The following is a 21,387-nucleotide window of genomic DNA, read 5'->3' as shown; positions in this document are numbered from 1 at the left end:
GAGGTGACATGACTCGGTCGTGGTGACACTGAGTTCAGAGGGAGGGACACAGAGACAGGTCATAATATAGCACCTCTTCATAGTGACCTCCATGTTGTGTCACGTTATAGACACAGATGTGAATGCTGAGAGGTGACGTGACTCAGTCGTGTCACTATATAGCGCCTTTTGAGAGGGTGCATCGTGTGTACGCTGCCAACCCTGGGGGTGACGTCACTCTGTCGGGGTCACATTCTGACCTGGCCGTTAGGCTTTGTGACGCTATACAGTGTGATGCTCCTTTGTTTCCTCATGTGGACAGTCTGAAGTCACTCGCTGTCACACACTGTCACACACTCGGAGGGTGCTGTTGTCACTGTATATATAGCGCCTCTCCACAGCAGCATGCTGTACTGCACTTCATTTCCTGCTTTTGTAATCCTGGCGGCCAAAGTGACTCACTCAGTGCCATGTTGCGATTACGGGTGGCACAACTGACGTCTCTCTGCCAGGAGGTGGCACTGCCAGGACACTTTGTAGCACACACTGTAAGTAAACAGGAAGACAGATGGATGTGGAGACGCAGATAACGGCTCTCGTCACCTCGGCCTCCGCTGAGCGCTGGCATAGCATGTCAAGTGGTGTCCCCAGGATGACACGCAAGGAGCTCCGAGTGCTCCTGTCACCGTCTGAGGCCCACTTCGTCCCAGTTTGTGGGCGATGGCTGCCAGACGCCGGGTACTCTGACTGAGTCTAATAGCAGGATTGCGGCACAGTGCCCTTTGGCAGACTGCTTACCAGGAAGCGGTGCCCATTGATGTTGTGCTTCTTGACGACCTTGTCACAGTCTTTCAGGTTCATCTGCAAAAAGAAGAAGTGGAGACTCGTCAGGGCCGCACATCCAAACTCAAATACCCCTGAAGAGACAAAATGCCCGCCCTCGCCACGCTGCCCATGCAAGAGCCCGCCTGCCCGCCACGTGGAGCTCATCTTGTGCAGTACACCAAGTCGTGGAAGGAGACCAGGAGGAGCTGGGATGCCAGTGGCAGCAGTAATGGATGGCATGCTCCGCTCCTGTTATGTTCTGTTTGGATGCCCACCTGAACAGTCTAAACAAGTGGCTCCAGTGATGCCCTGAGAAAGCCCACGCAACAAAGAGGAACGGTGACCCGCCGGAGCAGCGTTGGAACTGAGAGACCGGAGTAAAACAGTGACGTGGATGTGTGGCATGGGGCATGGGGCATGGCCTACCTGCAGCCAAACATGGCTGTGCTGCCCACGGGCTCTGAACGACTTTAGGCTACCACAGGCCTCGTTTGGCTACCTGTGGGCACCAGTAGAGTCCAACTGCAGAGGGCGCGTCCTCGGCTCCATTGAGGAGCCAATCAGATGTCTGGTGGCCTTTGGTGCTGCACGCCAGTGATGTTACGCGATGTGTCCGGTCATCTCGCCCATCTTGAGGGCACATCTCCCCTAACATCCTCACACTGTGGGAAGTTCAGGGTTGTGGGAGGAGCTATCTGATGACTGGCGAATGGGCGTGTCATGTAGCGCTGTGGGTTTGCTTAAACCATGTGATACTAATGTGTAATCTGATTGGCTCTTCAATGAAGATCGTCCCAGAGCTCCGGCGGTCTGCAGCCGGACCCCTCTGGCTTTGGGACGTTGGCTCGCTTGGGGGTGCCCTTGTTTCACTGACATTAATGTGTGGGAGGACAAGCAGCAAGGGGTTGGTGGGTGCCAACTGTGTGGTGACAGACTCAGCCAGTGACCGCAGGGTAGTCACGCCCAGGGGGCTTTTGTCAATGTGTCAGCATCACCTGGGGGGCTTTGTACGACAGACTGGCATTATTCAAGTCCTGGCTTAAAATGCTCAAAATCGGCTTCTTCTTGATGGGGCCTCCCTTTGGAGTGGAGCCGCTGGGCCCGTTCTGATAATCGGGGCTGGCAGTGTGGCACACTGGGTAAGGCTTTGGACCTCAGACACCACTACGTGACAGCGAGCGGGTCATGCCACCAACTGTACCTCAAACATTGTCAGTCACCTCAGATAAGACAATGGGTCACAAGCCAAGTGACAGTCTAGAGGTGCCATCTAAATACCCAAGCTCAAACAAAGAGCCAAACTCAACAATTGGCGGCCTTTATGGTAGTCGACCTGTACGCACCCAAGACCCCAATGTCAAGACGTCTGGGCTCTGGAGACCCTGTAGCTGGAGGAGCCCCTCTTACGCGCAAGGGCAACGGGTGCAGGACTGGAGTGGCAGAAGACTGTCCTGCATTGGGCCCACTCGTCCAGACCCCTCTAACAAAAGCAAGTGCACGAGCGAGCCACATGTTCACCCAGCTAACGACGGGAGTCGACCGATCCCCAGATGACCCAGCGGGCGTCACTTGGTGCCAAATGAGGACATCGTGTGGCAAACTTCCAAGAGAAAGCTGAAGGTGACCGAGGCGAGGAAGCAGAGGACCCTCTGAGCAAAGACAGGAAGTCCCCCACATTCAGCTGGCATCCTGGGGTGGGCATCTTACTCAGTTTTTTTACTGGCATTGCCCAAAGGTGGCACCAGTAATCAGTTAACAGATTGAGCGACGCTGCCCAGTCGGCTCTTCTCCGCACACTCTGCCCACACCTTCTCGCCTGACCTTCCAGTTTCCCCGGAGCCCATTTTGGGAGCCACATTCCCAGCCGACCTCACAAAGTCGTTGAAGGTCCACCGTCGGCAGATGTTTGTGCCCGGAGGGTCCCGTTTGTTAGTGCAGGTCACCCTGTTGGACTCAGAATTGCCTGGCACCAGCGAGTTGACTCTTTGAAAGGCGCTATATACTGGTGAGTGTTAACAGTTGTCAGTACTTTATGGAAGGGAGGGCCACAGGGGCAGAGTCCGAGCCAGGAACCCACCCTGGACGGGCCCACTCGGGCACAAACCTGCACTGAGGTGGGGCCACTCAAGAATCAAACGTCTTGTGAGGGTGACAGCTGTGCCGCTGTGCCCTGCCAGTTGGAGTCAAGATGCCCGGCCCTGATCCAGACGTGTGTGGGACTTCCCCGTAGAAATCAACGAGGCCGCCCTCCCTTAGAGAGCAGACGTTCAGAGTGAAAAAAGAAAACGGGGGGCCTGAAATCTGGGGGTCCCACAGGGGTCTGAATGAGGATAACAACACAAGAAAACAACAAGGAATCATCCACACAATTAAAATGCCAAAGGGCAGACTGAGCGACCCGTCACCTCGCGTCTTCTGCAGCCAGCTCTCTACGCTGGGCGTCCCCTCGAGGCGCTTTACGTTTTTACACATTGGGTGCTGGCCGGGCAGGGCAAATGACTCGTCTGGTGCCAGCCATGTTCTGCACAGCCCACTGCTATGCCACCCTGCTTTCTCCTCTGCCTTTCCCTGTAGGACTTTCTTCAATTAAAATATCCAGGGTGATGGTGGCACGCTGGCACACTGTGCAGTCTCACTCGGCAGTAATGGCCTTATTCTAGCGGCACACCATTTGCCATCTGCTGGAGGAGATTTCATTCTCCTTGCCCGCTCCCTTAGTCATTTTCTTCCATTATTAAATGCTGATGTGTGCCCTCCCGTGCATCAAGTCCCATTAAGTCCCTCCAGGCGTTCTCACTGATCTGCACAAAGCAATAAAGAGGCGATGAGGCGACATTGGTAGCACACTGGCACTTCTGCCATCTTAAAACCCTCTTAATGCCTGCAATGCTTTTCTGGATACGCACCCAGGCCCGCACCCCAAGTTTATAATGCGTGAAGTAAAAGCTGCGGGCAACTTTCAGAATCTCAGTCACACGATAAGTGTCACCAAAGACGAGTGACATGCGACCCCTGCCACCAAACACAAGTCGGGGAAATCAGGGATAAGATGGCCAGGACTGTGTGAGCCTGGACAAGGTGCATGGGGGTACATTTGATTGGTATAGCCCTGGGCAGCAACATGAATGAGCGGACATCTCGTCTGCGGCCTCGGCGATGACAAAGTCACAACTCAAGCAGTTGAACAGTCACAGAAGGTACTTGTCAGCCCGCCACCCGCCACCCACTTATACAGGACAGGGTCACAGAGGAGCTGGCGCCTGGCATAGCAAACTTCATCAGGCGCGAGGCAGAAAGAACACCTGGGCAGGTGAACGCACACCACCTGACCGCACACCACCTGACCGCACCTGCGTGTCTCCCTGATATGGGGCAGCAGTGCTACCACCGTGCCAACCCCAACGAGTACAGAGCACCACTGGCAGCATTCTCAGCACTGAGCTAAGTGGGCACAGTGGCGCCCCTAGAGGTCACTACTGCCATACACCATTGTCGACCCCCCAAACTCTGCGCCATAACGAATATCAGAGATAGTGACAATTCCAGGAGTGTGGCGTTTTTTACACGTCGTCTGGTTTTCTGACATCCATCCATCCAACCCGCTTATCCAGAGCAGGGAACGAGCATTGGGGGGCAAGGCAGAGACCACCCCGACTGCGTAAGAGTCTTATACCCTAACGCTGAGTACACTTACGACCACAGCCGTGTTACTTGTGGACACCCCGTGCGACTCCACTGCGCTAAGGTGACTTTCTGGTCGGGGGGTCTGCTAGAGGGTCTTAATAGTGCAGCTTGTAAGCGCGATTTAAAACGGAGCCCACTGTCAGCGGCTCTGCTTTTGGTTTTTGTACGTGAAAGCGGTGGGCGCGCAGCCAGCGCCACGTCACATGAGCGCCTCAAGTCAGGGTCGCCTGTCCCTCTAGCACTGAGCGCAAGGCAGGACCCCCGCCCAAGAGCCCCTCATTCTGTGTCGCCGCACGTGATCCTGCGGCCAGCCTGGCGCCCACCTGCCCTCGGCTTGGCATCACTTTGTGTCCAAACCGAAACGCTGTCTACGATGAGGAGCTCAAGTGGACCCCAGCGCGGTAGGACTCGGTCCTCGCTTGTCGCAGCTCTTCACGTTCGATCAACCCGCTCACAGTCGTGACGGACTGGCGATCAGCCAATCAGCATTATGGGCGGCATGTGCGGAGGGCGCATGTGCGCCGCGGAGGCTTGCGGGGGAGCGGGCGGGGGCGCAGAGCAGAGGTGATCGTCTTGGTTTGCAGAGCGAGGAGGTCTTCGTGGAAATGCGGCGGAGCTTTACGGTGATGGCGGAGGTGCCCTTGCCAGCGTGCAGTTGGTGTAGAAAAGGCGACATAAACGCTACAGTGTCGGGGACATCGCCTGATATGGCGTTTTGTACAAAGCGGGCGGCGGACCCCCCCCCCAAAGACCCTTGGCCCCTAATAAAGGATCAGTTGGAAGGTAAACACGCCATTCTTCTGTAAAGAATAAGTGACTGGACATTTGTCACTTAGACTTGTTTGCCTGACGTCTTCATCCAAGGTGACATTTGAGATGCAGTTGGTGACGTTTTGGTTTGTTTTTTCTAGTTACAGCGCAGGCAGCTGAAGTGACTTGCTTGGTGTCACACGCTGCCAGCCTGAGATGTGACCCTTCTGTCCCAGGCCTTCACCAGTGTGCCACTTTACACACACTTCATTTTCTTCTCTTTTGGATTTTTCCAGCTGTCTGCTTCTTCATCATCTTCACCTGGCAGGACCGGCAGATGAAGATGTCCCGGTGGTCACAAATATAACAACGAATCAACAGAGAAGAGCGGTGCCCGTGTCCATCGTAACTCCCGTTTTGAAACACAACGACCCAAATGCATGTCGGCCGACAGACGCTGGAAGGTTCCTTTCACTCACACGGGGGGCAGCCATCTGGTGATGGAGGGGGCGCCATTTGTGATGCCCACCATCCGGCCGCTGGCTTTGTATTCCTGTGAGTCTGATCAGTGGACTGGGTGTTTAGTGACGTGTGACGTTTGAGCTGAGGACTTGTCACGGTAGTCTGTGCCCGCGCTGCCCAAAAGTAGACTGAGCTGAATTGACTGCAAGGCTCTCTTGGCGCATCCCTGAGTGGAAATCATTTGAAAGCAATCTGGACTGACTGACTAAAACAGCGCTCTGTCCTCGGACCACCGGGGTAAACCATCGGGGTAAAAGCTCTGCAGCTTCACTCCATTCAAGAGGGGTCTGGTGGTCTTTAGAAGTGGCACTGTGACCGGCCAGCTAATGTTACTAATGGCGCCGAGGAATACATGAGGAATGAATTTGTGCCCGGACCACCCCCGACCCCCCACAAGAGGCACATGTTCAGTTTGTACCTCAGCATCGGTGCCCCCGGTCAGAACTCGCCCTAATCCCCCATTACTTTGGGTGACGTGGGCCCCTCTCTTCTTATTTAGTGAAGAAGACCTCGAGATGTTTGTTCTCAGGCCGGAGTCTTCCTCGTGAGCAGGATGACTGAATGTCTGTAAAATTGTGATAAAGACATCGTCACGAGTCACCAAGGTGTCACCCAAAGTCAAATGCGCTAGTCACAGACTACTGGAAGAACAGCCGGTGGGTTTGGTGGGGGACGAGGACCTGAGGGCACACACCCCTGGGCATCTCGCTCGGCCCTCAGATCACAAGACGAGAGGAGCCAAGTGAAGAGAAAGTCGGTAATGGAGAAGCAGCCCACGGCGTCGAACACTCGCTGCTGTGAGGACAGGAGGGGCACATGAGGAGCCGCGGGTTCTCCTCGGGCAGCCAACACGGTGGGGGGGCACTGCCAGTCGTGCCCACTGGCTTCTCTGTCTGTCCCCATCAGCAGGCCGGGCGAGGAAGCGTGGGGTTCAGGGTGTACGGGAGCCCCCATTTTAATAACTGGCACCCCAAAGCTGGCCGTGTCGTTCTGCGCACTTTTCATTTCCATAGTGGTGGTCCTGAATGGGATGTAGAGAGTCGTACGGTGACAAAAAGTGACATCTGGAAAGTGTACTTGATGACGCTCCAAGGGGCTGTAACCCACTTCGAAGTGCCACCCAGTGGGCGCTGCTGCCGCTCCTAGGTGGGCACACTGTCACACCCACTTGGCAGAGCACACTTATCTGTTTTATGACGTGTGTCACGTGAGTGGTCACAGACTTCGTATGAACAGTGAAATCCTCTCACGACTGTCGTGGAGGGCATCATGGTGGGCATCCTAAAGCTAAAGGCTGTCAAGACAGTGGTGTGTAGGGAGGGAGGATTAAAGGGAGTTAGGCAAATAAACAGAACCTGGGGGCGCCCGCCGTTTTGCTTGCTGGGTCTTCTGCCATCATGTCGAGAATCAGAAGATGCCCATTAGAATTGTGGGACCATCTGAGCAGTGGGCCTTCTGGTGGACTGAGGGTACAACTTACGCCTGCCCTGGCCCAGCAAGTCATGCAGATGGCAGAACAAGTCAGGCTTAAGAGCTGCGGAGCTGAACAGTGCAGCAGGATTGTGGGATACGTGCCCTCCTGGCCACGTTATATAGCGCCTTTCATAACCAAAAACACCCAGGAGCAGCCAGCCAGATTTCACAGTAAAGCCCACCCAGAGTCGCTGCAGCCGTGAGGTACCCCGGTGACATGTTGGGTGTCATCTTAGATAAAGACATCAATAGGGGGAGGCGGTGAGCCACTCTAGAGGGCACAGCTGGCATTTGAACCCGACTGCGCTGCCGACCTCCCCGCCCCCAATTCAGGGGGATTGCAGACCATCTTGTGTTTCCACCTCGACGTATGGCCGATGGTCGGTGACACAACTCAGTGTGGCCCAAGGATTTCTGCTTCTGCCTTCGACGATGGCATCTCCTAAGCCTCTTTGAACCTGCTGCCCAGTGCCAGGTCAGTCGCTGCGTTTGTTTTTGGGTTTGCTACGGGGGTCCCATTTCAGAGTTCCGCCCTGATTTATCAGCTCGGTCTAACTTGGTGTCACCCATCAGTCACGAGACTTCAGGACAGACCACTGCCCAAATCGCCCGGGGGCACCAAAGTCTCCGTCCTCAGATTCCTTGTGCTGCTGAGGTTTCAATCCGTTGGCTCATCTTGGTGCCTGCAGAGAACCACGGAGTGCCCGTCAGCTGCGTGTCTGACATGAACACGGGGAAAACCAAAGGGGTGGCCAGGACTGTCATGGTGGGCAGCCAACTCGCCCAGGGGACTTACCGGTACACACAACCAGTTGGTTTAATTTGGTGCTCACACACCATTTCAGAGCTCCTGACTGCCATGGTGTGCCCTCTTAAAGTCACTGTATCAGGTGCCCTTCATCCTGGTGCCCCAGTTACGCCCGCATCACTGCCCACCGAAGGATGGCTTGTGCCTCGATGGGTGGACAGGCATCCATCTTTAATGTCTCTCTGTGTCTTTGTCGTCTGACTTTGCCTTCAACCGGAAACAACAAAGTCGCCCTCTCCGCCGAGAGCGCCAACGCACCACAACGCGCCACGGTGGCAGCTTTCAGCACAGACCCGCTAGCCCGCTTTTCAGTTTTCAAACGTTCACATCCATGAGAGCGGCATGCCCAGCTTTCCCGTGGAGACGTGAAAGGCTCATAGGCCGAGTGCCACTCCGCTGCCCGCCCCGCGTGATGCCCCACTCACCGACTTCAGGTAGTCCGCCAGCTGGCTCGGCCCCCACTGCGTGACCTCAGATCTGCTCGGGACGTGGCTGAAGTTCATGGTGACGATGCGAGTGCGTCCTTGTCCTCGGTCCTGCCTCGCCAAGTCACTCGCTCATGCCGCTCGGTGCGAGAGCCCAAAGAAAATGGCTCCCTGGCGTCGAGCACCACCCCGGCTGCTGCTGCTGCTGCTGCTGCTTTACAGATGCATGGAGGAAGTGTGTAGGCCGGCCACCATGCCACGGGCACCGGGCCTTTTTTAGCAAAACTTGATTTCCTGTTGCACGTGAAGGCGTCGAGCGGGTCAGCGCCGCAGTCTTCAAATCCAGAAGACGGACCCTCGATCCAAGGCTGGAGAGAAAGAAGTGGGCTTCGAAGAAACGCGCCTTTCACTTCCTCCACCGCTTCCTGTGCACTTCTGTGGTCGAGAAGAAGGGAAGTCACGCCTCGCTGCCAGGCTGGGCCTGCAGAGTGCGTCAGGCAGGCTGGGGGCGCTGTGCAGACTGGCGGGGGTCCTGCACGGCTGCCTGGCACAGTCGTGGGGCCCTTACTGTCAGCGGGCAGAGTGCGGCAAAGTTCTGACTTCATGAGCTGAGGGGCTCAATGTAGGTAAGGCGCTATATAGCAGGTAGACGGGGGGGGCGGGCTACCAGAGGGGCCGTCTCGATGCACTAACTAATGAATAGATAGGAAAGGCGCTATACAATAGACTGATAGAGAGGGTTACGGCCCCATGGGCAAGGACGGATTAAACAAAGAGAGGAAAGGCGCTATATAATGGCCCAGGCTAGGAAAGTGCCACGTATTATTATTATTAGCCGAATCCTGTGAAATGTCCTGCTGTCACAGTAAACACTGGCACGTAGGTAAGGCGCTACACAGTATGGTGGGTAGAGGGGGGCACAAGAGAGAAATGACGCTCTGTAGGAGGTGGCTAGGTAGATGTGAAAGGCGCTATATCAGTCTAATGATCAACAGCTAGGAGGGGCCTTACAGCGTAGCTGTGTAGACAGACAGCAATGGACAGGGTCCTAATTGTCCTGAACGCACAGTTGAGTGACACTGTGACATGTCCCCACTGTCCAGCGCCAGCATTGGTGAGTCTCACTCAGGTGCCACTTTTCATAACACAAAGGCTGAGAAGATGACATGGAGGGCATCCTGCCTGCTCGTGTGTCTTGGGGTCCCTGGCAAAACACACATGGGGGTCCGTGGGGTCAGCCCGCCATTTCCCAAGTGTCTCATCTTGACAGCTCAGCAGTCGGTAACCTGACCTGGTGGGTGGTGGGCATGCTGCCCGAGCTTCTCCTGCCCAATTCACAACAGACGACTGGCCACTGACACCGCCGGTGACACCCGCTTTGAGTCGGTGCCACCACTGGACATGCAGACGAAGCTGTCACTTCTCTGTAGCCCATCTTTGTCCTCTGCCGTGACTCCGAGCCTCATGAGGCACACGCCATGCACGGTGGCAGCAGTGGGCCCATTGAAGTCCCCATTTTAACACACCGCCTGTTTTGATGACACAGCAGAGGCCCACCATAAGAGGTAACGGCGCTCTAGAAGGTTCTTCCCCTTCGTGTTTCCCGCTCGCTCCTTCTGCTTTTTCTGTTTCTCTTTTTATCTTTCCAGTTCTGCCCTTTGACTTGCTGGGCTTTTCTTTTTCGTCACCTCAGACCATCATTTGCTTGGTGCTCTGAGTGCCTGGCACTGTTGTCCCCAAGAAGCTGCCATCTGCTTGTCCTTCGTGTCATCTTGAGGCCTTTTTGTTTGTTTGCTGTCACATGAACTTCTGAACCCAAGGGTCTCCTCAGAGCAGTGACAGGAGTGACACGAGAAATGGCGATCTGTGCAGAGAAAGTGTCTGGTGCCAGTGCCAGTGGTCCGGTATGGAGGACCGAGGACAGGGACTGGTCAGGTCGGCCACCGGCTTACCAAGGCCTGTTCTGTGTCACCCTCACTGCCCTCTGTGGTGCCCTGTGCCATAGCACGATCTGATGCAGAGGGTGGGCACCTCTAGGGGTTTGTGGCAACTTTGGCAGTGTGTGCCGCCCTCACGTGTAGCACTCGCCACAGTCATGGAGAGCCAAATTCACTCAACACTCTGCAGTGCCAGGAGAAACTGTCTGCCCGTCCACTTCCTAAGACCCTTTGGCCAGAGCCCACCCCAGCAAGCAGTGGGCACCCCAGGTGGTCTTGTTGTGAAGTGGCTGCTCTACCACTGTGCCACCATGACTGGCATGACAAACACAAAGGTTTTAAAATGCAGAATTACCCTGTGTGTTGTCCGTGTGCCTGTCACTAGTGAATGTAGCGCCTTTCACATCGATCTCTTTTGATCCTACATGGACTCTGAGCCCCCCCTTTTATTATCGGTGGTCTTAGCTCCGTTAATGCGGTTCAGCACAATTTGTTTTTGGGTGGTGGTCCTCGCCGAGTGAAGGTGCAGACCGCTGTGAACCCGCGGAGTCGGCGAATCTACGAGGAGGAGAAAAGTGCTAAACACCCGAGTGACGTGAAAGGCGCTATATAACAGATATGACACTACATAAAATGAACAATGTGACCGTCACCTGTACATGGGACAAGGCCAGGACTACTGCTGTCCGTTATATAGTGCCTTTCATGTCACTCTGTCGATGTTTATTTGTCTGTCATTCTATGGTGACTTCCATGTCGCTCCATCTCGTCGTTGTCATGGATACAGACGACGGTGACATTCTTCTCTACACGTCCATCCGCCACACATCTCGCTCTCCAGTGCTGTGACCTCCACGCCCATCACTGTGATTGTCACTAGATGGCCATCTGCCCCCCCGATGTCCTCCTCTTCCCGCTCCCCGGCTCCCCTGATGCCCAGTAGGAGGTGTAAATGAAGGCGATGACATCAACGGGAGTAACAAGCGGGTCGAGTATGACGCGGACCCCAAACTCCGCTCAGCAGAATGATTACAGGTGGTCCCGCTGAACTGACTATGAAACTTAAAGCGCCCCTTAGGACAAGGATGGAGATGTCATAGTGGACTGGTCACTGTGCCCATGCAGGCTGACACTTGGGTCAGATGGCGCCTTGACACGGGTGGTGCTGTCCTTGAGTGAATTCTGTGTGTCGCTGAGGTCTTAATGTTACAAAGCAGACATCTGAGGTGGCAGGGACCTTCAAATCGTCACCGGTGGTCCCTCCTCCTTAAAGCTGCTCACCCTGCAGTGTGCACAGCCACCTTCCTCCTCTTCAGGTGTTTGTCCAGCTCCCTGGTTTGGTGTTCAGATGGGCACCCTGCACTTTTGGGGCAGCCGATGAGCTCGTCTCTGTCTGGTCGCTGTTGGTGACCAGGCCTGTGACGATGGTGTCATCCACAGGATTGTGGGGTCACTCGCCTTTAAAACTGGCCAGTCCTTCAGTCCGACACCATCTGTAAAGACTGGCACCGTCCTTCAGATGAGACGTAAAGCTGAGGTCACAAAGTGGCCCCTGGGCATGCAAGTGTCCTGACTGAATTGCCCACCATGACCTTGTCCATTCTGCCCCCTTAATTATTTGCTGTCCTTTAATGGCTAACTCTCTCTCTCTCTGTGGTCATTAGACTGGCACAAGATTGGCAGCGATCACATGATCCAGGTGGGTGCTGTCTATTGGTGGTGGTGGAAGTGGCACCCCTCTGCCAATGCAAAGTGCTGTACTGCGCTAATTCATTCATTGTGGGGCTTCCAATGGGTGGCTCGGTCATGATGTCCCGTTGGTGGCCATTGCCATTCATGCGTGTGCTGCCCGCTGTTTCAGAGATGCCGTCTTTTTCCTCACTTTTTGTTTTGACCACAAAACAGCAGGCCGAGGGGCCGACACACAAACAGACCCCCTCAATGACTTCTGAGTTTGGGTGTGAAGAGCTCAGACGAAGCGGCAGTCAAACATAAAGTGTGAAAGCGCAGGCGTCGGTCGGTCTGTGCCCACCTCTGAGACGTGCGGGCATGACGAGACGCTCCTTCTAGAAAGTGCGCCAAGATGGGCTTCACTGACCGCCACCACAAGCTCTCAGTTCCTTTCTCTGCATCGCCACTGCGGCGGAAGCCATCTCAAGTGTCACCACTCAGAGACAGAGAAGGGGTCCAGAACGCTGAACGTGACTGTGGTGGTCTGCGTCTGACTTGCTGAGCTCGGGCTTCGCTGCTTCGTCATGGCATCTGAATGTGGCCGACAAGAAGACCCCGGAGCGCCTGCTCTAATGGGCACTCCGCGGCCAGTGTGGCAATCTGTCTGTTACAGTATTATATAGCGCCTTTCACGGTGAACACCAGCTCTGTAGAAGCAGCAGGGCAGTCAGATGAGCCGGACGTTGGGGTCGAGACAGACAAGCGGACCCCACGCGCCCCTTTTTACTTTGTATTCGTTCACATGGCTGGGGTCCTCAGGAGAGACACGGAGTGACGGACTGGAGAGAAGTTGGCCCGTGCCCACAAAATGCCCGCCAATCAGTCGAGATGGTACAAGCACCTTTGGCAGCTCTCTTTTGTATAAATGGCGGCCCCAAACGTCTTTACTTGGCCTACACAGCTGAAGAGGTTTAGGGGGCCGTGGCAGAGTGGGGTCGGAGGGGGGGGTCTCTGCCTTTTTCAAACCGGTTTGCTTTTCTTTTTTCCGGCTCGTTGAGATCTGCTGAAGGTTTAACTTGCAATGACGGCGTGCCCACCCAGACCCCGAGTGACAGTCGGATTGTGTCGGACCTCCTGTTGTCTCAGGGTATGTCACACACTGGCTGTTTGCCACTAGGTGGCACTCTCCGGGTCCCCAGAAGAGACCACCACACTGTGGTATAAAGTCCGAGACAAACGAAAACTAAAATCAAAACTGAAACTGTTATTGAAGAAACATTTTCATAAACTGAAATAAAATAATTAACAAAACTATTAAAGTAGCTGGAAAGACCAACTGAAATAAAATAACAACACACTCCACATATTTGTAGTTTTTATTTTTGAATGAATAATCTTTCTGTTAGTCTTTAACCCTTGAAACTTTGAACTCTAAAACTGAAACTCATCCACCACGAGCTGCCCGCGTCTATGAATCCAGTGAATGGCGGCGGGTGACGGAGGGCGGGTGACACACAGCGAGCAGACTACGGGCGCGTGAAGCGTGTGAAATAGAAAGCAATTTACTGTGCCGCCTTTCTTTGTGCTTCTCGTATATCAAGATGTAATTCACACTCGTGAAGTCGGAATGTGCTGCTCCACAAAATCTTCACCGTATGGACAGAAGAATCACAAGTGAGTAACATTTCAGTTTATTTCTCAGGTGCCCGCGCTTTGTTGACAATAATTCCCCTGCCACTTTGCACAGGAGAACAACGAAACCCAGGATGGGAGATTTTTGAATGGAATATTGAAGGCATTCATTAGAAGCACATTGTCTTGGAGTGAGATATGACATTTAGAGTAAAAAAAAACACTCAGACCTTCAAATTCACCTAAATTTCATTACAAATTGACCCATTCTGGGCAAAAAAAAGATCAAAAAGTGCCAACAATCAGCGCACGTTTGTTCAGCACAAATGACAGAGAAAATATTTTTTTAAAACGATTCTATAAAATTGTTCCTATACAGTCCATAGTAAACGATGTGATGTAGTTAGCTTTTAAACTCGCATCCTAACGTGTTGAGGGTACAATTCTGTCTGACTGTGACACAAAACTAAACTCCATCGTAGCTCTTTAACCAGACCATAATTACTAAAACCTGCGGTGGGCTGGCGCCCTGCCCAGGGTCTGTTTCCTGCCTTGTGCCCTCTCTGTGCTGGCAGAGATTGGCTCCAGCAGACCCCCGTGACCCTGTAGTTAGGATATAGCGGGTTGCATAATGGATGGAGGGTGGCACGGTGACGTAGTGGGTAGTGCCACGCAGTTAGGAGACCCGATTGAGTTCACTTCCCGGGTCCTCCCCGTGTCTGCGTGGGTTTCCTCAAACAGTCCAAAGACTTGCAGGTGAGGCGCATTGGCGATCTTAAATTGTCCCGTGTGTGTGTGCCCTGCAGTGGGCTGGCACCCTGCCTTGTGCCCTCTCTGTGCTGGCAGGGATTGGCTCCAGCAGACCCCCGTGACCCTGTAGTTAGGATACAGCGGGTTGGATGATAGATAATTACTAAAACTAAAACTGAAACTAATAGATATAAGAATTAAACAGAAACGTCTTTGTGAAATAAAAACTAAAATTAAAACTCAAAATCTACGATAAGGAAACTAAAACTAAACTGAATCTCCAAGTAACGTCAGAAAAAATGTAGAAATAAAAATTAATGGAAGAAGTCAAAACTATAAAAACTTACTCCGAGATGTGCGGGTGAGCAGTTAGGGGGCACCTCACTGGGGTGGTGGCCAGTCTGACGTCACCAGTCATGCACGTCCAGCCTATTAGTGAACTGCACAAGGGATGCCAGCAGTGGCACCTCACAGGAATCGGGCTGCCATGTGGGGACCAGCAGGTGGCATGGTCCCCTTTAGGGATGGTGAACCATTCAGAGACTTAATGCTGGGTGGCACATAAGGGGACTCTCTGTGCCAGTCAGAGGTGACAGGTAAGCGTGCTGGACGATGGCCAGGAATGGCAGGCTGAGATGTCCATCATTCCATGTCCCTATGTCCTTGCTTTCTGACATCACTCCAAGTTCATTGTCACCTTTGACATTTTCAGGCTGCCCGGCCTGTCAGCTGCCACTAACGCTCGGCCTGAAATGTCACCCACCTTCCTTCCATGATGCAAACGAGGCCTGCGGCCGTTTGATCTGGCGCTTTGCGGACGTCTTCGATGTTTCCACTGCTTTGTGACCGGATTTGCCAGAGCCACCATTGTCATGACACACAGTTGCAGAAGTGGCCGCGCCAAGGCGGATGACACAAAAGCCACAAGCTAAACATAGCAGAGGAGGATGCCGAGCGCGGGGGGCCGCAGTCCAGATAACCAGAGGCGCCAGCTGTAACGGCCTAGAGAGCGGCTTGATTTCGAGATCGGCCTCAGTTAACCGTGGGGACAGCGGGACGATGGGCACAGCACCAAGGAAACCTCTGACTGGACAACATGCACAAAGTGCCATGACTGGGCCTGGCTGCCACAGAAATGAGAAGGACTTCACCCACAGGATGCTGCCCATCTCATGTCACTAAAGCCCAAGTTCAGGTGGCACTGAGGCCTCATAACAGAATGGCCTGTCCAGAATGCCAGATGCCGGGTGCCATGATGGGAGAAGGTGGATGCCAGTGCAGCACACTGGTTTAGTTTATTTAACTGGCATGTGGCACTGCTCTTGTTTCTCACTGGTGGACTGTTTATGTCTGTTGAGACGTCATGCCAACTCCTTCACTGCCAAGGGGGTCACAACGGGTAGTGTGCTGTGATGATGTTGGTGACTGTCCAGGGTGGCACACTGTCATATCCCACCATATCGGTTACTTGTGTCCCAAATACCCACACTCCAGTAGTCGTGCCCACTGATCTAACGGCATCTCAAATCTGCCTTGCCAGTGATGCAGGGCAGGTTTGCCATCTTTTTGGGCTTTGCTCTTTGGCGATCTTGAGCCCCGTGACGGGGTGGCCTCTGGTGACATGGTGTGACATTCAGGAGTGACGCCCCTGCTGTCACCACCATGTCCGTCTGTCCCTGTCAGAGAGCTCCGCCCGCCTTCTTTTATACGTGTGACACGCGTCCTTCGGGGGGCTTTGTCAGGAAAGTTCAGTTTCCAAACGTGTCGGGTCAAGAGAAGTCGCAGTCCCTGCAGTAAGTGACCGGAGGGGTGACCTTGTAGTGACACCTTCCTCCAAGGCCACCTCTGACACAAGTCTCACATGCTGACCTGGAGCAGACGGGCAGGTGGAGTGACACACTTAGGGTGACAAACTTAGGGTGGGATTTGAACCCACGGTCTCAAAGTCGTAACGACTCCACCACACAGGCGGGCGTGGGGACACACGAAGGACACTCTGGCCAAATCAGAACTTCTCAAAGTGACACAAAATGTCTCTTGAAGGGGGTCCTCTCCTGGCCATGTCCCTCGGGGGTCTGCTTTCTCCATTGGCGGTGGTGGTCTCCCTTTGAGGACGTGTGCAAGTCCCATGCAGGATCAATTGTCCCCATTTGTCACTCCACGCTTTGACTGGGTCACCCCCTCATTTGTGTTCTCGGCCCCGTCACCCTTTCCTCCTCAGTCGCTCTTCATTTCCTCTCCTCTGGACCTTCTCTGGTGGTCTTCTGTCCTTTATGTAAAATGGGTCCGGGAATGCATGATGAGGCCTCTTCAAGGCGCTATATAGCCTGGCGTGGCTGTGTGTGGACACTGAGTGGCCCACTGTGACAACGTTGTGACAAACGGGAGGAGACCCCCTCCCTGCACACGTCCTCCTTGAAGGTTGTCCAGGTTTCTGCTCCAACTCCACTCGTCTTGACTTCAGCCCTGCATGCACTTCCCCTTACGGACCACTAGGTGTCCTCAAATGCCACTAAGCTGATCGATTTCTGCCCGCTCTTCTTCATCGACAGGATGAAGTCCTCAAGGCCGTGTCACACCAAGTGCTCTGTCACACTGATGCTCCTGGTTGCTCGTCTTTCTTCACGCAGGACTCCATTTGAGGTGTCACCGGGGTGTTCCTCGATTTCATTGGAGCAGATTTTGTGACGTCCCCTCACGTTTTCTTTGCCTCTTTAATGGCGTCCGCACATCGCTTAGATGAGGAGACACGTCTTGGTCATGTGACGAGAGCGAAGCAGATGCCGATTGAGACTCCGCCTTGTTGTCAGGCGTCCATCTTGAATTCTGCGTCTCCCCTAACGATATCCAAGTGTAGTGAATTATTTGGGGCCGCCATCTCGAGCGCCGCGTTTCCCATCAGCGGCCGTTAGGGGCGTGTCCTCCGAAGTCACGTCTGTGACCTCGTGAAGTGACGCGTTCAGCGGTCTCCCTGTCCGAGATTGCGGATTCCAAGCGCGGCTCGTTTGCTCGTTCGCTCGCCGCTTTGTCTTCGCTGTTCAGTTTCCACGACTTTCCTGGTCCCCCTCTGTAGGTGAGGCGCACCGTCACGTTTGTCAGACCTCCACTGTGTCTTTTACTGAGTGACCCCCCCTCTGTAACGAGTCTGCCTGTGGTTTCCACTGTCACAGCTCACGGCCTCTTTGTGACGCTCGTCTTCCACGTTGGAGAGCCCCTGATGATGGCGACCGGACGGCGGTGTACGAGGATCCAGCAAACGTCTCGGAGAAGACGCCCTAGAAGCCCCACCCCTTCTGGTCACATGACCCAAGAGAGCCCCCACTCCCCCCTTTAAAGGCGCTGGCAGAAGGTGAGGAGGAGGAGGAGGAGGAAGAACTCAGCCCTTTGGAGTCACCTGAGACCCTCAAACGAGGGGGTGCCATGCTAAGCCTGGTGGGCTCGATTTGAACTGTTTTGCTCATAGCAGCCTGGCTGTGCCCCCACAACGTGACTAATGACACTTGTTGTGTCCCTGCTGTCCCAGTGACAATTCTGCTGATTTATTTATCTTAAGAGACTGGTGGGCCCACACTGCCCCCTGACGTCCCCCCACCTTTCTGGGGTCACTCAGAGCCCCTCCACTCAGCCTGGTCCATCCAGTGGCCTCTTTGGTTGTGTGATGTGCCTGTTGAGGGTCATCATGTGCCACACGTGCCCAGCCCGTTCTCGCACGCGTGTCCTCTGGTGACCTGCGCTGCCAGGGTGACTTACAGGCACACGGACGTCCCCGTGGAGCGGCGCGCCAGCGTCACACGGGGTGTAATTAAGGGGGCCATTGTCAGTGATTGCACTCGTGCTGGCAAAGGCAGGTAGATGTGACAAAAATAGGCGCCTATTGAAGAGGGTCCCGCCGTGCCCGCTGTTGTTTATCTATGCCAGCGCTGCTCATGTTTATTTTTAGGCCCGCTCTTCCTCACATTCTACGGGTGCCTCCTAGACAACCACAACATCCTCTGCGCTTTGTCATATAGCGCCATGCAGAGCAGACGAAGGTGACAGCGTCGTAGAGCGGCGAGGAGGACACGGGCAGCTGGGGGTTTCAGCATCAAACCCTCACCCACTCACCGTCACTCATGTGCCCTCTCTGAAGTTAAATACTGGCAGCACCCCCAGTGCCACTCCTCCTGGAGCCCACCTGGCAACTGTTACTGTGCCGTGAGCCCCTCTGTCGCCCACTACTGGTCATTTGGTTCTCTGCTCCCCCCAAATGCTGCCCATTAGAGATGTGGTGCGGCTGTGCGGCCTCCTCTTCCTCCTCCTCCTCCTCCTCTTCCTCCTCTTTTTGTGATTTCACTTTCTCTGAGCTTTGGTTTGGTTTTCTGCTTCTGAGGGTCCTCAGCTCTCTGTGGAAGTGGGGTGGCCCGCCGTGGAGGATGGCGTGGGGGGCTTTCACAGGTCTTAGGCTGTCATTCTTCATCACCGTTTTTGTTCTTCTTCTCGTTTGTGTTTCTTTACCTGCAGTTCTTCTGTCTGCCCCCATGCTGAGCCCCCCACATGCGGTCTGGCAGTGAGTCACTGTGAGGGTCCACTTGAACACCTCGAGGCGCAGGTGACACCTCATCTGGAGTCCTGGGTGTCACAAGAAAGCCAGAGCAGCACAGGACGTGTCCTCCTGTCACAGACAGTCTGGGCAGAGGGGACAGCGTGGGGACGGAATCCTCAAAGAAGAAGATCGAGGACACCTGGTGGACATGATGGGGAAGTGCACTGAGGACCAAAGCCCAGAAGAAACTTCTAGAACAGAAGCAGAAACCTTGAAGGAGCGAGTGACAAGTTTGTCACATTTGTTGTGTTCTGCTGTCCCCACGCCGAGTGCTCCTTTACTCGCCACGACTCTGTTCACATCTTCACATCTCCCCGGACTCTGAAATGAATCGTGCTGGTAAAGATGGTGGCACAAGGACACTGTCACATGCCACCTGCTCCTCAACATCTGTGTGTGTTTCATGCCCGACTTTGAGGGTCCTGAGTGGTCCTCCTGAAGCCCAAAGCTGCACTGGTGACAGTGACGTCACCTGCTCTTCAGTGCTCCACAGTCAAAAGCTGCAAAGACAATCTGGAGGCACAACTGTCACCTCACAAGTCACTCGGCTCCCCCAACGAGAGACCACCTGGAAAGCTTGAGCCTCAGCACACCCGAGTGTGAACCGCGAGGACTGGTGGAGGGTGGGGCGGACGGGCGACGCTGGTGCCACTGGCGTGCGGGCGAAGGGACGAAGCACCGTGACGCGCGAGTGGAGCTGCAGAAGACCCGTGCGGTGGAGGGTCCAGGGGTCCGTTCCTCCATGTCCTCTGTATCTGGGCACGTGCAGAAGTGACATACTAGTGCCACTGACCCCCATTACCCGGGGGTCACCCCTTTGAGACTGCAGGACCACCACTTCTGGGCTCTTTATATGTCACATGCAGTGTGACAGTCAGGGACCCCTCTGTGCCACACCCAGTGGACTGATGGGCTTCTTGGGACGGCCACTTCAGTTTGGCCATTTTGGAACTTTAGGACCACTGGCACCTTACTGTTTCAAGAAGCTTCTGTGGCGTGGCAGGGACTGTGACGTGGTGGCGTCTGTGATGTAACAACATCTGTGGCGTGGCGGTGTCTGTGCCATGCTGGCCTCTGTGACATGGCAGCATCTGTGGTGTGGTGATGTCCTGTGAAGCAGTGGCATCTGTGACGTGTCGGTGTCGTGTCACAATGGTGTCCCCTCGATCGTAGCGTGATCTTAAAGTGCCTGGTCACCTGTCGGTGCTAACGAGGACAGGACGCCTAAAAGCAGCCGCGTGGTCTCTGCTCTTCCAAGTGTGTCCGCGCTGTGGGGGTCTCCATTCACAAACACGGACCTCCTGGCCCGTCTCCGCCTTTCGCCCGCACTGCCCACCATCCTTAATCTGTGACAGCGGAGACTTTTGAACTCCAGGGCCACTGACTCAATACCGCAGTGTCAACGGATGAATCCACCGACTCTAACCGTGCTCTGATTGGTTCGTGTTTGTTATGCTGCCCATCTCTGATTGGCTGCTGCTCATTACAGCATCGTATTCCCTGATTGGCTACCCAGCACACAGAACACCCCCATGGCGGGCACAGAGGACTCGTTTTCCTGTGCGTCCACATTGACTTTCGTAGTTTGAAGGCTGCATTCATGCACAGAATTCAAATCGTCGCAGCTTTGTGGTAAAATACGCGGGCAGGGAGAGCCACCGATGTGCCCGGTAAGGGAAAGAGCGTCCTCTGCAATTTTAGTCTTTTAGTGCAGATGGACCCTCATGAGTGGCATGAAAACGCGAGGGCAGACTGAGACCCAATTCAAGTGCCACCTCCTCCCCGTGCCACCCTCTGCTTGGAGGGGCTCAAGTGTTTGTCTCCATGGAGTCGTTAGATGCCATCACCACAATATTATTGGATTGCATGGCTTTTATGAAATGGCACCTCAGAACAATACCAGGCTGGCATGGCCGAAGACGCCAAAGAGACATCTAAATGCCCACCCTGTGTGACATTCTCGTCTGGTGGGGGTCGTCACATCCCATCATAAATTCAGTTGTTCTCCGGTCACCAGTTGCTACTTTTCTGTGTTTTTTGGTATTCATTGCTGGCACTCTGTGCCTACTGCCGCCTGGCAAAAGCACATTATAGCCCCCCTGTGATTGTGGGCAGAATGAAGACCTCCACACAAGCCTGTCATCTCCTTCATCTATTGACGTCCTTGGTGACTTGAACCCCTACAAGTTGCTTTGGTGTCCCCTCTGGTCACACTCTCTGTGCTTCTTGCTTCCTTTTTTGTCACCCGAATGATTTTGCTGCAATTGTTGTAAAACACATTGAGTGACAAAAAAGGGCAGCAGAAAGAAGGACAATCAGCGCCAACGTGAAAGACAAAGTGTATCCACA

The 21,387-nt window shown here is 54.3% G+C and overlaps 1 protein-coding gene across 2 annotated transcripts in view; it reads right to left on the bottom strand.

The window, feature by feature from the left end:
- lcp2a (lymphocyte cytosolic protein 2a) overlaps positions 1–8,877 on the bottom strand; it is a 34,628-nt gene extending 25,751 nt beyond the window's left edge. For both annotated transcript variants that reach the window (XM_039775911.1, XM_039775913.1), the window contains exons 1-2: positions 8,467–8,877; positions 778–840 (exon numbers count right to left, since the gene is read on the bottom strand). In XM_039775911.1, coding sequence (XP_039631845.1) covers positions 778–840; positions 8,467–8,544 — 141 coding nt within the window. In that variant the 5' untranslated portion in view covers positions 8,545–8,877. The remainder of the gene's footprint in view (positions 1–777; positions 841–8,466) is intronic.
- Positions 8,878–21,387: the final 12,510 nt, after the last annotated feature.

This window comes from Polypterus senegalus, chromosome 13, assembly GCF_016835505.1.
Source record: "Polypterus senegalus isolate Bchr_013 chromosome 13, ASM1683550v1, whole genome shotgun sequence".
NCBI lineage: Eukaryota > Metazoa > Chordata > Cladistia > Polypteriformes > Polypteridae > Polypterus > Polypterus senegalus.
This window is presented reverse-complemented; position numbering and strand designations above follow the sequence as displayed.